Source organism: Macrobrachium nipponense, chromosome 15 (genome assembly GCF_015104395.2).
Source record: "Macrobrachium nipponense isolate FS-2020 chromosome 15, ASM1510439v2, whole genome shotgun sequence".
NCBI classification, from domain to species: Eukaryota; Metazoa; Arthropoda; class Malacostraca; order Decapoda; family Palaemonidae; genus Macrobrachium; species Macrobrachium nipponense.
In genome coordinates, this window is record NC_087208.1 from 18,832,455 (window position 1) to 18,848,629 (window position 16,175).

Consider the following 16,175-nt stretch of genomic DNA (forward strand, 5'->3'; position numbering starts at 1 on the left):
TTACAAAGACCCTGGACTGAGAGAGACTCTCCTTCAGACGGTGGTGTCGATGAGGGACAAGAATGCAATAGAGCTAGTGCAGGATCCATTCTCCCCGGGGTTTTACAACCGCCTTTTCTTGGTTCCAAAGGCTTCGGGGGGATGGAGACCCGTTCTAGATGTAAGCATCCTGAACCGGTACATGGAGAAAAAGAAGTTTTCCTTGGAGACTTCAGCTTCGGTTCTGTCATCCCTACGTCAGGGGGATTGGATGGTATCCCTGGACCTTCTGGATGCTTACTTTCATGTTCCGATTCACCCATCGTCAAGAAAATACCTAAGATTTGTTGTACAAGGACAAATCTTCCAGTTCAGGGCCTTGTGCTTCGGCCTTTCAACCGCTCCTCAGGTATTTACGTATCTGATGAGGAACGTGGCCAAATGGCTTCATTTAGAAGGGATCAACATCTCAATGTATCTCGACGATTGGCTAATCCGGGCCAAGTCGGAGAAACTATGTTTGGAGGACCTACAGACTACTTTGAACCTAACAAGGACGTTAGGATTACTCGTGAACCTCGAGAAATCTCAGATGATCCCCAGTCAGAACTTAGTCTATTTGGGGATTCGGATGGATTCTTGGGGTTTTCAGGCTTTTCCATCCCAGGAAAGGATTGCTCGGGGATTACAGAAAATCTCGAGCTTCCTAGAGAAAGAACGGAGTTCGGTGAGGGAGTGGTTAAGTCTTCTGGGAACCCTTTTCTCACTAGAACAGTTCATTTCGCTAGGAAGACTCCACCTACGCCCTCTTCAATTCTTCCTAAGAAGAATTTGGAGTTGGAAGAACGGGCAACTTTCAGACACTTTCAGAATTCCTCTGGAAGTAAAGAATCATCTGAAGTGGTGGATTTTTCCCTTGGAAAAGAACGAGGGCTTGTCTCTAGAGGTTTGGAACCCAAACCTAATCTTGTTCTCAGACGCTTCAGAGAAGGGATGGGGAGCGACTCTAGGGACAAAAGAAGTATCAGGCCAATGGAGGAAGGATCAGCAAGACTGGCATATAAACTCCAATGAACTTTATGCCGTTCTTCTAGCCCTAAAAGCCTTCGAGACAGAAGTTTTAGGTCAAGTGGTACAGGTCAACTCGGACAACACCACAGCGTTGGCCTATATCAAGAAACAAGGGGGAACTCACTCTCTTTCTCTGTTCCAAATAACAAAAGAGCTGTTGTATTGGGCAAAAGAAAAGAAGGTGACTTTCCTCACAAGATTCGTGAAAGGAGAGAAGAACATCAGAGCAGACAGGCTAAGCAGGTTAAACCAAGTTCTCCCCACAGAATGGACCCTTCACATTCAGGTGTGTCAAGCTCTGTGGTCCCTGTGGGGCAGTCCGCATATAGACCTATTTGCCACCTACCTATCCAGAAGGATAGAGAACTTTTGCTCCTTAGTGGAAGACCCGAGAGCGATAGCGGTGGATGCCATGCTGCTGGACTGGTCAGGCCTAGATGCCTACGCCTTTCCCCCCTTCAAAATGTTAGGAGTGGTTTTAAGAAAATTTGCGGCGTCAAGAGGGACGAGACTAACACTCATCGCTCCCTTTTGGCCGTCTCAAGATTGGTTCACAGAGGTACAGGAATGGACGGTGGACTTCCCAAGATCTCTTCCACACAGGAGAGATCTTCTCAAACAACCCCATTTCGAGAGGTACCATCAAAACCTCCCCGCTCTCGCTCTGACTGCCTTTCGACTATCGAAAGACTTGTCAGAGCGAGAGGCTTTTCAAGCAAAGCTTCAAAAGCAATTGCTAGGGCCCGGAGATCTTCAACTATTCGGGTCTACCAATCAAAATGGGATGTTTTTAGAAGATGGTGTAAGAAAAATAAACTGTCCTCCTCCGATACCTCTGTGACCAACATTGCCGATTTCTTGATTTTCCTTAGGGAAGAATCAAAATTATCAGTTTCTACCATTAAAGGTTATCGGAGTATGCTTTCTGCCGTGTTTCGAAACAGAGGTTTGAAAATAGCAGAAGATAAAGATCTCCACGACCTTATTAGATCTTTTGAAACCTCTAAAACCTTTTCTCCTCGCACTCCGAACTGGAACTTAGATGTGGTTTTGAAATTTCTACCATCAGGTAGATTTGAACCTCCTCTCAACGCGTCGTTTAGAGATCTAACGAGAAAATGTATTTTCTTGTTGTCGTTAGCGACTGCGAAGAGAATTAGTGAAATACATGCTCTAGATTCTCGAGTAGGATTTAAGAGTGATGCGGCAATTTGTTCTTTCCAGACTCTGTTTCTGGCCAAGAACGAGAACCCTTCAAAACCCTGGCCAAAGAGTTTTGAAGTTAAAGGACTTTCAAATCTAGTAGGAGAGGAATTAGAAAGATCTTTATGTCCGGTTAGAGCTCTGAAGTTCTATTTAAAGAAGAAGAATGAACTCAACGGATGTAAACAAAGCCTGTGGTGCGCAGTTCGGGATCCTAGTAGACCCATGTCAAAAAATGCATTAGCATTTTTTGTTAGGAGCATTATTACGGATGCTCATAATAACTGCACTGAAGACTCTTTCAGGACTCTCCGAGTGAAGGCTCATGAGGTTAGAGCGGTGGCCACTTCATTAGCTTTTCAGAAGAACATGTCTTTAAAAGACATTGTGGATGCAACTTCCTGGAGGTGTAATTCAGTGTTCGCATCGCACTACCTTAAGGGACGTTAAAGTAACATATGAAAAGTGTTTCTCTCTGGGTCCTTTTGTATCAGCCGATACAGTGCTGGGGCTGGGAACACATAACGATCCTTAGAAAAATTTGTATTTGTTCTAATTTTTGATAGTACATAGATCTACCTTGTGAGACGAGTTGTTGGTTTTTCTGCTGATTAGTATGCTTGGTGGCGCACGGGCGTCCTAGCTTGGATCAGTGGGGAATCAAGAGACGTCTTACTGGCTAGATTGTACAAATTTTTTTTTTTTATTTATTTATTTTCATTTTTGTACTTTAGTGTACGAATGTTTGTGATTCGAGTTTATGGTTGTTAGCAAGAAGTTAGGGGATAACTTCTTGCAATCTTAGAACTAACATGGATAGGTTGAGGTGATCAGGATCGATGTTGTGCTCCTTGTATAGGTCTTGTCAAGTAAGTGGATAAGCACCCATTGACATAGTCCTTCCAGGATCTGCCAAGTAAGCGGGTAAGACCCCTTTGGCAGAACCACAAGAACTCTTAGCCATAGATCAATATCTCGCTGAGGCTCTTGAGACTGACTAGACTCCTGGATTGTATTCATGAAGTCTTCAGTCTAAACAAGTAGGAACCAAGGTTTTATTTATTTATTACCTACAATGATAGTTGTGATTCCTGTTTGATTCTATATTTAGCTGTCTCTGTCCCACCTCCAATGGTGTGAATCAGCTAAGTATATATCTGACAGGTTAGTTGAATGTATAAAAATGATATTGTTATAATACAATAAAGTTTTATACATACTTACCTGGCAGTTATATACTTAGCTATTTGACTCCGTCGTCCGACAGAAATTCGAATTTCGCGCACACGCTACCGGTAGGTCAGGTGATCTACTTACCTGCCGCTGGGTGGCAGGACTAGGAACCATTCCCATGTTCTATCATATTTTTTCTATACCGCCTGTCTCCTGAGGGGAGGTAGGGTGGGTATAAATTGTATATATCTGCCAGGTAAGTATGTATAAAACTTTATTGTATTATAACAATATCATTTCACATTGGATTCAAGAGGTGATTTGCCGTACCCTCTCCCCTCCCTCTTCTCCACTTGCTGGTACCAGTCGAGTGAAGGCTCGTGATGTGCGTGGAATGAGCACATCTCTTGCCTTCAAGAAGAACCTCTCTGTTACCCAGGTGATGGAAGCCGGCACATGGTCTCGCCCTTCCACCCTCATCAGGTTCTACCTAAGAGACTGTAGCCACAGCTACCTCGACACAACTGACCTTGGTCCTGTGGTAGCCGCTCAGCAAGTGGTTTAGCTGCCTCCGTACCCTGAGAGGTCGGAAGTATCAAATCAAGGATCGAGGTTCCGTATCAGGCGGGGGGTGAATGTGAAAGTATGACTGGCCTGTTTTCTTTTCCCCTTACTCCCTTACTTGGGGTCACAGCATCGAAACTTGTTCTCTGGCGCCGATTTCGATACTGGTAAGCATTCCTTTCCGAGGGAGAGTGTGCTGCAAACAAACCTGTTATGATTTTATAGCCTGGTTTTGGTTGCCAGAGAGAGTTCTACGCTCACGCCTTTGATACCCAGGCCGTCAACTATCAGGTCGCATTTACCATGACTCGCCGGGTGAGGGATCCACAACCCCGAGCTATGGGCCCAGGTCCTGGCATCCCGGGTTCCATTCTCAGCCAGCGAGACAGGACTTACACATCCCTCCGTCGGATGATCGCTTAAGTAAGTGACGAAATGTTTGTATACGGTGTAGGAACAAACAACATTTTTTAAAGTAAAATGTATTTTTCCCAGACCATACAAACCTGGAGTCCTTTACTTGTATGGGGGGTCATCATCAATGTCCTGGGTGTAATCAAAGTGATGACTGTGAGCTGGTAGGGAGGCGGTGCTTCCCCACCGCCGGGCAGGTAACTACTGGCCCAGTAGTTAACTACCTCAGTACATAAAAGAATGTTTTGTTCATGAATCTTACCTGGCAGATATATATATAGCTGTATTCTCCGAAGTCCGACAGAATTTCAAAACTCCCGGCACACGCAGTGGTCGGCCAGGTGGTAGTACCCATTCCCGCCGCTGGGAGGCGGGCGTAAGGAACCATTCCCATTTTCTGCCAGATATTTTCTGTCGCCGGTGCAGATAACAAGTGTTTTCTGCACCTCCGTTATTGGATTTTGGAACTCTTTTGGTCACTTGAGTATCCCGATTGATTTTTGGTTATTTGATTTGGATCGGTGGTTAGGCATACGCTAATTGTGGATTGTTTTTATTTTGGCTTGATTTTTCCTTAAACTTACGATGTCTGGATCTAGTTCGACTAGGCCAGAGTATGTTGTGTGGAAGAATGCAAGGTTAGGCTGCCGAAAACTTCGGTAGACCCTCATACAGTGTGCGCGAATTGTAGGAAACATGTTTGTATGTTTGATGACCGCTGCAACGAGTGTGAAAATATGTCTGATTCTGCGTGGAAGGCTTATGAATCATAGGTACGTAAACTAGAACTTGACAGTGTAAGGAGGTCTTCCTCCAGGCATGTAACACAAGTTACCCGTCCAGTAGAATTTATCCCTCCAAAGACCTGTGATGCCTTCGGGCCCTACAATAGTGTCTTTGGAGGGTAATACCCTATCTGTGATTCTTAAATCTTTGCGTAGCCTGGAATCATGTTTGCATTGGAAAGTTTTAGTAGTGTAGTGAAGTATAGTGATAATGCCATGAGTGTTCATTCTATCGCGTAAGCGTATAATTTCTCATTGACAAACACTACCGCGTGATGGCTCTCCCTACCTCGGCGAGGCAGAATGTAGTAGGGAGTAGCTGTCCAAGTGTCTAAAATACTCTACGTTTGTTCATAAAACTTACCAGTCAGATATATATATATATATAATATATATATCTGCCGGGGAAAGGTGAACAAGCGTTGTTGTATCATAGTAATATTATTTTTGCCCTTACGTCATATTACTATCAAGCGGTTGTATGGTTCAAGTTATATACTCATACCATAGTTACTCCTACGGAGGACAACCGAGAGTACGATTATTCTTATTACATTTAATCGGTTCTCCCTGCAACTATTCAGGGGTTGCCGGTTTCCCTATTTTTAAACATTTAAGGTATTGTTATGACAATACCAAGTTAGCCTTTTATATTTAGCAAATTCAGTTTCGCTTAAATATACCAGTTTGATGGTTTTTTGTTTCTGCTCTAGAATGATAGTAAACCTATTCATTCGTAGAATGGTGTAGGTGGCAACTCGGGTAGAGCAGTGCGAGAACGACGAACGTTCTCTGAGTCTGCTGTCACTAATGCCAGTGCTCAGTTCCATCTGATTGTCTGCCATGCGCGGTAGGTTACGTCTCTCTCTCCTGCGGGATTGACGGACTAACCGTATTTCTACCCTACAATCACGGCCTTAGCCTCGGGTTGAGGGGGAATTCTAGCATACATGACTGAACATCTTCACTTTGCGAGAATTTTTTCATAAAAAAAAAATTATATATATATATATATATATATATATATATTATATATATATATATATATATATATATATATATGTGATGTAGTATGTGTGTATATAATTATATATGTATATAGATATAGATATATATATATATATATATATATATATATATATATTATATATATATATATATATATATATATTATATATATATATATATATATATATATATATATATAATATATATATATATATAATATATATATATAATATGTATATATATAATCTATATGTTAGATATATATATATATGTATAGATATATGTGTGTATATGTATGTGTGTGTGTATATATTATATATGTATTAGACCTTTTTCGGTTTCTGTTTTAACCGTCAAGCAAGGTAACAGAATTCTGTCCAAGGTCCTACAGCGGCATAGCACACATGATTTCCCTCGAAACAAGAATGATGTGCAAGAGATGCAGTCAATTAGCTCGCCGAGACGTCCCTCGCTCGATTATGAGGGGGACTCCTTCCGCTGCCAAATACGACAGCGCCGAGCGTGACGCTCGGCAGGATGCTCGGCTGGACGCACAATGTAATGCTTCTTCAGACATTTGCCGAGAATCAGAAAATAGTAATGGATCTCAGGAAGGAGACTTTTAGGAAGAAACAAATGAACAATCTTCTACAGTGTCTTCAGATTACTCCTGTTTAAGTGAAACGCAGCCTTATTAGGGAAGGAAACATGCTCGGTGAGGGAATGAATGAATTGTAGGGGACCATTTCCTCGCTGGAGAAGTTTGTTTTCCCTGAATAGACTGAAATTCACACCTCTCCAGTTTTTCCTGCAGAAAAACTGGAATAGCATAGATGATCTAGAAATGATTCTGAACATCTCTCATAGTCAAGATTCGTCTATAGGTGATGTCATGGCTCATAATCTCATAGAATTCGAATCTTGAAAGTTACTTTTGTCTTCAGAGACGTCCTCCCCGCGCAGGAGTTGGAACTCTCGGAGGGTCTTGCTCCCTCTGAGGAGAACGAAGACGCTATATGGTGCACAGGCGGCCGTCGTCTTTGGATCCTCGGAGGGGGACGAACCTATATGAGGGATTTCGCACAGGCGGCCGTCGTCTTTGGATCCTCGGAGGGGACGCTTCTCGTCCGTTAGCTCCTTCTGCTTTGCGGTCGTCTCCTGGGCAATTGGAAGACTTTCCGCAGTAAAAGAGAGCTAAGATGTATGATGTATGTTGCACAAGCGGCCTTCGTCTTTGGTCTCAGGGAGGGGGACGCTTCACGTCCTCTCTCTTTTCTGCTGTGTTGCGATCTTCACCGGAGAGGACGTCTTCCGATGAGTATGCTTTTGAGCGCTTCGGTCGCTCCAAAGATATATCCTTGGCGGTTTCATGTGAGAAGGAAAAGGGCTTCCCCTTGCCCATCGTCAACTCAAAGGATCAGCCCTTTGCCTGAGAAGGAATGTTCTCCATCGAAAAGGATGATTGTGTCCTTTGCAACAACACTTGTTTCGTTGATTGCAGTGAGAAAGTGCAAAGCCACATCGCGAGAGGAAGGATGATAGGCTGCCAATCAAGAGTCCAGGCAGTCCCCTTCTTCTCCTTCTCCTCGTTCCGCTCTTTCGCCAGTTGCCTTGCTCTCTAGATTTTCATGCAGCTCTCCAGAGGTTGTCTAGAGAGCACGTTACCATCTTCCCGAACATGTGTCAGTTGAGAAGAAGAGGAGATCTTGGTTCGATGGCTTCGAGCCTCTTTGAAGAATAGTTTTCAACCTGCGGCCCCTCGGTCTCCTCCTTCGCAATTGTTATCTTCGAAGGACGACTGGCTCATTCATGCCTCCACTCAAACGCGGTGTCTGAAGGATTTTCAAACAACTTAATCGTTGGTGAAGTCCCTGGGACTACTGGTGAATTTCGAAAAGTCACATCTGATCCCAACCCAATCCATCGTGTATCTGGGGATTCAGATGGATTCAGTGGCTTTTCGAGCTTTTCCGTCCCAGGGACGTCAGCAGCAAGGCTTAGACAAAGTGTCAGCCTTCCTAAGGAAAAGATTCGTGCTCGGTGAGGGAATGGATGAGTCTAACTGGGGACCATTTCCTCGCTGGAGAAGTTTGTTTCCTTGGGAGACTGCACCTCAGACCGTTACAATTTTTTCTCAAGTACAATTGGAAAGAAAACAAGAATCTACACATGATCTTGGAAATTTCAGGAGAGATAAAACATCACTTGAAATGTTGGCTAGATCCAGTGTAGCTGTCGGAGGGCGTGTCTCTCAAGCTTCAGAGCCCCGACCTAGTGTTGTTCTCTGACGCGTCCACCACGGGATGGGGAGCATCATTAGGGTAAAGAAGTGTCAGGCACCTGGAGAGGGGAACAGGTGTCCTGGCACATAAACCTAAAGGAAATGGCAGCCATCTTTTTAGCTCTCCAGTTTTTCCAAGAAAGTCTCTCATCGAATAGTCCAAGTCAACTCAGACAACACCACAGCTCTGGCGTACTTGAAGAAGTAGGGAGGAACACAGTCTCGGTCCCTTTTTGCTCTGGCAAAGGAGATATTGCTGTGGGCAAGGGCAATGGACGTCATGATCCTTACGAAGTTTGTAGCAGGAGTAGAGAACGTCTGGGCAGATCTCCTCAGCAGACGAGGTCAACTTCTGCCAACCGAGTAGACTCTGCATCCAGGAGGTATGCCAAGAGCTGTGGGGGTTATGGGGACGTCCACTCGTGGATATCTTTGCGACGTCCAGAACGAAGAGGCTTCCACTGTACTGCTCCCCAGTACTCGACCCAGCTGCAGTGACGATAGACACACTTCTCTGGGACTGGACGGGGATGGACCTGTACGCCTTTCCCCGTTCAAGATCTTAGGGGAAGTCATGAGAAAGTTTGCAGCGTCGGAAGGGACGAGAATGACTTTGTTCGCCCCGTTCTGGCCTGCGAGAGAGTGGTTCACAGAGGTCATGGCCTTCGTAGTATACTTCCCGAGGACGCTTCCAGTAAGGACAGATCTACTCAGACAGCTCCACTTCGAGAGGTACCACAGAAGCCTCTTCGCTCTGAGTCTGACTGCATTCAGACTATCCAAAAGTTGGCCAGAGCGAGAGGCTTTTATACGTCAATGGCGAAAGCTATCGCCAGTGCAAGAAGAGCGTTTTCCAATGCAGTGTACCAATCGAAATGGACAGTCTTCAGGAGTTGGTGCAAGAAGAACGGCATTTCCTCCACCATGACCTCTGTGAGCCAGATTGCTGACTTCCTTTTCTGAGAAGGGATCTAAAACTTGCAGTCTTTACAATCAAGGGTTATAAGAGTATGCTTTTAGTGTCTTAGGCACAGAGGCCTGGACTTGGCGGACAACAGAGACCTTCACGATCTCTTGAGATCTTTCGAAACGATGAAGGTTCAACAACCCAAGTTGCCGTCTTGGAACTTGGATGTAGTTCTGAAGTTCCTCATGGTCCAGGTCCATTCGAACCAATTATGCATGAAGTGGCGAGCTTTTATGAATTCTTCTTGGTTCCATAACAATATGTCATAAAGGACATATGAGCTGTCACTTATGGGAGATGCAATTCTGTGTTGTCCTCCCATTACACGAAGGATGTTCAATTTTAAAACCATACAAGAGATCCTTTTCTCTTGGTTATTCGTGTCTGCGGATACGTTGCTGGGGATAGAGAGCCGACAATGATCCTTAACACTAGTGAGTTAATTTTTAGTTTAACTTAGTGATTTTTATTGGGGTTTTTGAAAGGAGTTTGGGGATAACTCTTTTCAAATTAAGCGCTAACCCTCGTGTTAGGATCAGGTGATCGGGATCGGTGTTGTGCTCCTTAATTATGCTAATAGGCATAGGTATATGGTCATATGAGTGGATTAGCACCTATTGACAAATGCCAGTTAAGCTCTGCCGAGTAAGTGGATAAGACCCCATCGGCAGACCCACAAGAACTCTTACCCATAGGTCACTCCATCCCGCTGAGGCTCTTGAGACGAAGCAGACTCCTAAGCAATAGCTAGGAAGTCAACCCTCCGTCTGAAAAGATAGGAACCAAGGTTTATAAGAGGTCCTTCTGATAACTTGTGGTGTTCGGTCAGGAAGCCAAGGTTACCAATGTCAAAGAATGCTTTGGCTATTTTCTTGAGGGACACCATCAAGGAAGTGCATTCATCCTGTCAAGAACAGTGATATGAAAGGTTGTTGAAGGTGAATGCGCATGGACTGAGGGCTATTTCTACGTCGGTAGCCTTCCAAATGAACATGGCACTCAATGACATCTTGAAATGCCACATTTTGGCGTAGTAATTCAGTGTTTGCCTCTCACTACCTTCGGGAGGTGAGGATTACATACAGAACTGCTACTCTTTGGGCCCATAGGTCGCAGCAGACACTATATTGGGGACAGAGAGTAGCACTCTTCCTATCATTTAGAAAATAATATGTTAGTTTGGACTTTTTAATTTTATTTCTTTTTATTTTTTGTTTTATTATGTTTATGTAGGTGTTTAGTTTTTTGTGGTCTTGGATAGGCCGCCTTAGGCGGACTTCCCTCCATTAGCCTTGGTTATACGAAGTTTAACCAGATAGGCTAGGTCAGGTGGTAATATTTTTGCTTCGCCCTCATAGTAGGGTAAAATGTTTTTGTCACAGTGTGGTCACGCCTCCGTTGACAAATCATCTGGAGCGCACCAGCTACATAGGTCACGTCCTTTGCTGGCACCTCCAGTGAAGCATTAACATCATTCGGTGTCTAAACAACACCTATATGATCTAGTCACATTGTGTGGCCACGCTCCCCGTGACAGTTCATTAGAGCGCACCAGCTACAGGTCACGTCCGTCCTTGCCGGCACCTCTAGGAATGCAGTACCGAAATTGGAGGTCTATAATATAGGATCTAGTTGCATTGTGGTCACGCCCCCATTGACAGATCCTCTAGAACTCAACAGCTTCACAGGTCACTACCTAGCTGGAGTCTCTAGTAAAGCAGAAGCAGACTTGGGTGACGGTACTCACGAAGTCAGCTATGCTAACAGTTAAGGAACCAAAATATCAATCATATATATGAAATTGTTTCCCAAAATCGAATCTGTCTCCCCCTTCCTCCAAAGGTGGGATTCAGCTATATATATATCTGGCAGGTAAGATTCATGAACAAAATGGTATTGTTATGATACAATAAAGTTTGTTCATACTTACCTGGCAGATTATATATAATCAAAGTGCCCGCCACCCCACCTCCTCCCCTCAGGAGACAGTGGCACTAGAAAAAAATCTGACAGAAAATGGGAATGGTTCCTTACGCCCGCCTCCCAGCGGCGGGAATGGGTACTACCACCTGGCCGACCACTGCGTGTGCCGGGAGTTTTGAAATTCTGTCGGACTTCGGAGAATACAGCTATATATATATCTGCCAGGTAAGTATGAACAAACTTTATTGTATCATAACAATATCATATTATTCGGTAGTTTCAGCTGAGCTGCAATCTATCCTAAGTAAAGGACTCCAGGTTTGTATGGTTAGGGAAAAATATATTTTACTTTCAAAAATGTCATATTTCCAAGGTAAGAAGACATGCAGTTAAACTATAATTCTATCCTGAAAACTACTGCTGTGGCCTGGTTCTCGCCAGTTGGCAACTATAATATTTACTGCCTTTTCTTCACTATTTTGTTTTTGCTAATGATATTTGCTCTTTCTCAGTGGGACTGTTCTGTTTGTGTGATTGTTGACCATGAATGTGAGACCATTTATAAGTACTGTGATGGAGAGTAGTTTAAATATTAAATTTCAAAAATCAGTGGTTTAGTGCCTGTAATGACGTTTGCCATTTCCTCCACTAGTTCATAGATACATCTCCAGACGAGTACCTATTTAGCATTGAATTACCTTTCATCAATATTAGTATAGATCAAATTCCAGTTAACTTTTGATTTTCTAAAATTACAGGCTATGTATCAACAATGTGTGAAATATGTTTCTGAAATTCTTTGTATTTTATGTTGTTTTAACTAACAGGTTCCCAGTACACAATGTCACTTTATGATGACATTGATACAGACAAGGCATCTGTTGCTTCAGGATGGGCCTCTGGGATCAAACTTATGCATAATCAGCTTGCATTTAAAAAGGCTACAATCACTACTGTAAGTACTGAATTCTAATGCTTTAATATCCATTGAGAATGCCTTTTTGATCATAGATATTGGTGCTCCTTGTACCAGAGGTTAAGAGTATTATTTTCACATAAGTGACTTAACAAACAATTACATAGCTTTAATCTTTCGCACCTGGCAGTTGAAAATTTGAATTAATTGGCGCCGCCGGTGCTGCCATCATTAGTGCCAGTGACAAAGAGACCCAACCACTTTCGGGAACACCCGGTACTGCTGAGATAACTGTCATCAGTTGGTTTTTTGGCAGCCACGGAATAACAGCAGTGGCTCTTGCAGTCTACTTTTCATCATATTTGTTGAAGTACAATTTGGTGGTTGTATTTTTTTTGTCAGCTGTTTTTTAGCTTTCAGTTAGCTAAATAGAATTTAGCTTCAGCATATCAGACCCTACTTCGTCATCAGTTAGGTTTTGCAACGCTAGAATGGCTAATCTTTGTTATGGTCTGCACTCTGGGTGTGAAGTGTAGGGGGCAGGAAAGTACCAAAGATTTAATTTACATTGAGTGTTAGGATTTATGAGTAAGGTTGAAAGAACTTTTAAGTCTCATTTAGAGAAGATGGGAAAAGATAGGAAGGGGAAGGCAGCTCTTCTTCAGGCTGAGAGCATGTCTAGTATTGAAGAAACTCCTTTGCCTTTAGAGGTGAAGAAGTCTAGTTTTTCTTCCCCTCTGTTATCTATCATCTCTCCTATTGATAGTCCTCCCACTTCATTGCCACTAACTCCAGTCCAGATATCCCATGCTTCCTGTTCTAACACCATTGCCAGCTTAAAGAGTCCAAAATGAACCAAAAAATTTTAATTTTGGCCAAATCTGTTGTGGATATGGTTTTGTTTTTTTGTGCCTTTGTTGAAAAATCTAATGCTAGTGAAGTGAAAAAGATTAGTGATGAGACAAGTGTCAGTGTTGTGTCTGTCTAAGGAGGTGGCTGTCTGCCCCCCCCCCCCCCTTCTAGATGAAGGTCTTTCTCCTGCCCCATCTCACCGGGAGAAGACATGCTGGAGGTTGAAGGGAGACTGGGGGGGGGCGGTTTGCCCACAGACAGTCACCTACTCTGTCGAGACTGTCAACTCACAGGCTTCGACTAAACGCCTTCACAAGGGCTTTGATGTTAGTGATGTGCAGTTTTCTTCCGAATCAGATGTGTCGTCTCTTGAAAAGAAGCAACTAATGCGTTGTGCTGTGGTTTGGGATCCTTTGAAGAGGCATGCCTCATTTGTGGACTGTTTGACTCCGCCAGTGAAGAAGTCAAAGGAGCAGTGGAGTCCTCAGCCATCCTGCACTTGTGCTTGTTCAGGTCATTCAGGATTCATTTCAGTCATCTCCAGAGAGTCAAGTACCAGAACGTCTGGCGACAGGCGCATTCTAGTACCAATGCGATCTGAACACCATTTGCACTATCAACTTCCCTCGTAGCTTGTCGGAAGGAGTTTTGTCTCATTTGCCTTTTGCGGCTTGCAGTGCCTCGCCTGAGGTCTTAACAGTAGGGTAGAATAATCTTCTAGTGCTTGCTAGAATCCGGTTAAAAACAATCAAAGATTGTAATGCAAGGAATCTGTGGCATCTGGAAACAATGCGTATATGAGGTAAAGATTAGTCACCAGCCATGCCTGTATGCTGCGACCCACTTAATCTTTCTTCCAACCCTGGATATAAGAGGGGTGGCTATAGGCTGGTAATAAACGTTAAGACCTCAGGTTTGTTAGCTATGACAAATACAAATTTATTAAAAAAATTGTCATTTCTTCATATGCGGAACAAACCTACAGTCTTACTGCCATTACTGTGTGACTATTTTGGTTTGTATTCCATATATGTAATAGAATATCTGCTTCTCCGTAGCATTTACTCCTCTCTCTAGCAAGGGGATGGAGGAGTGGTGACAGACCCCTCATAGCCTCCATGGTTTGTTGCCTAAACAGATAGTTCTCTTGGGCTTCCATGGATACAATGAATCTGGACATGTATCATTGTAGTATTAAATCCCAGAGGACTAACTTTTTAGATACTCGCATATCCATTCTCTCATGGGCTCCGACCCCCTTCTTTAGAACTCAAACTTCTGAGCAGGATGGTCAGGTGGGCTGAACCCCCAGGCAGTTCAGGGTACTTGTACCTCCCTCTAGTATAAATATCCCTTTAGACTCAAGTGCGAGTATCTAAAAAGTCAGCCCTCTAGGATTAAATAAAATTATACATGTCCAGACTCATTGTATCCATGGAAGACCAAGAGAACTCCATCTGTTCAGGCAACAAACCATGTAGGCCATGAGGGGTCTGTCACCACTCCTCCATCTCCTTACTAGAGAGAGGAGTAAATGCTACTGAGAAGCAAATTTGTCTATTATATGGAATACAAACCAAAATAGTCACACAGTATGGCAGCCACAATCACCTGTATCAGACCAGTTCAAGCATATGATGTGCCCATAGGAAGAAGAAAGGAAAAAAGAGAAAGGAGGAGACCAGCCAATTCGCTCATTCTCTCTTTCACACAATCATCTTAGGTATACAAACTGTCCTGCCAGGGCCACTGGATGAGGTACACAACTTGCTGGGTAGCCACCACCGTGCCCAAGGAAAAAGTGTCCAAGGACCTGTGGGCAACGTCTTTCAGGTAAAAGGAATTGAATGTGGTTTTGCTGAAGCCAGGAACCAGCATTTAGAATCCTATGAACAAATATATTCTTCTTGAGAGCCAGAGAGGAACCCAATCTGATGCCATGTGCCTGTGTATGCTTAGTATCTGTGACAGAACTTGATTGTGAGTAGTATGCCTGTTTAATCTCCTCACAAAGCCAGAATGAAATGGTATTCTTGGACACTTCTTTCCTGGTCAGCCCGTGCTAACAAAGTCTTTGACACTTAGACCTTAGGTGACAAGTCCAGACCTTAGGTGACAAGTCCTTTTCAGATAGAAATGCAGAGCTCTGATGGGACAAAGCAATAACTCCTGTGGATCGCTGTCCACAAACTCATTCAAAGAGGGAATAAAAAACAAGGCAAATCTGTTATCATGTGACAAGGGATTTTGAGTCTTGGACATGAATTCCAGGGCAAATTTAAGGCCACCAACACCCAACCCCTGGTAAGTCTAACATCATAACTCAGGCCATGAAGTGCTCTCACACTCTTCAAGGAATCCAAAGCCAACAGGGAAACTGTCTACGATTAATGCAGCAGCTCAAATGGAGCTCGAGTGAGACTACTCAGGACCAGATTAAGATCCCATGTCGGGGGCTTGAGCTGTCTCGGTGAACAGGATTGCACGAAACTCCTGAACAACATAGAGATTTCCCAGTACGAAGAGATGTCCACACCTTTCAGGCATAGGACCAACCCCAAGGCAGCCCTGTAGCCGTTGACAGCAGAGACAGATAGGCCTTTCTAGCTTCTGAAAAAGATCAGAAAATATGCTATTTGCTGAACAGAAGTTCCAAGTACAGAGAAACCCTGTCAACGACACCAGTCACAGTAACGGCCCACTTGCCCTGGTAGACAGCTGAGGTAGCTGGACATCTGACCTGCAGCCTTGCACAAAAAGCGTCTCACTCGGAGGAGATACTTAACAGTCTCCAGCTGTAAAGAGATATGCACCCTATGGAGGAGTGATGTAGTGGTTGCATTTGACATTCTCAAGGATCACTTGAGAGAGAGATGCTGGTTCTTTTGGATGTTGTCCCATTAGGTTGTTTGTGTTTGTTGGAGGCAATAGGAAGGGTTTGGATGTTTTGTGTATTTGCTATGTCATGTTTTATGTTTATTTGTTGTTGTCAAGATAGTATGGGGAAGGTTTGTGTCTAGTTTTCCGTTTTGAGAAAGA

The 16,175-nt window shown here is 43.6% G+C and overlaps 1 protein-coding gene across 3 annotated transcripts in view; it reads left to right on the forward strand.

The window, feature by feature from the left end:
- LOC135227019 (splicing factor 45-like) overlaps window positions 1–16,175 on the forward strand; it is a 183,278-nt gene that overhangs the window by 53,063 nt on the left and 114,040 nt on the right. For all 3 annotated transcript variants that reach the window (XM_064266785.1, XM_064266786.1, XM_064266784.1), the window contains exon 2: window positions 12,196–12,323. In XM_064266785.1, coding sequence (XP_064122855.1) covers window positions 12,210–12,323 — 114 coding nt within the window. In that variant the 5' untranslated portion in view covers window positions 12,196–12,209. The remainder of the gene's footprint in view (window positions 1–12,195; window positions 12,324–16,175) is intronic.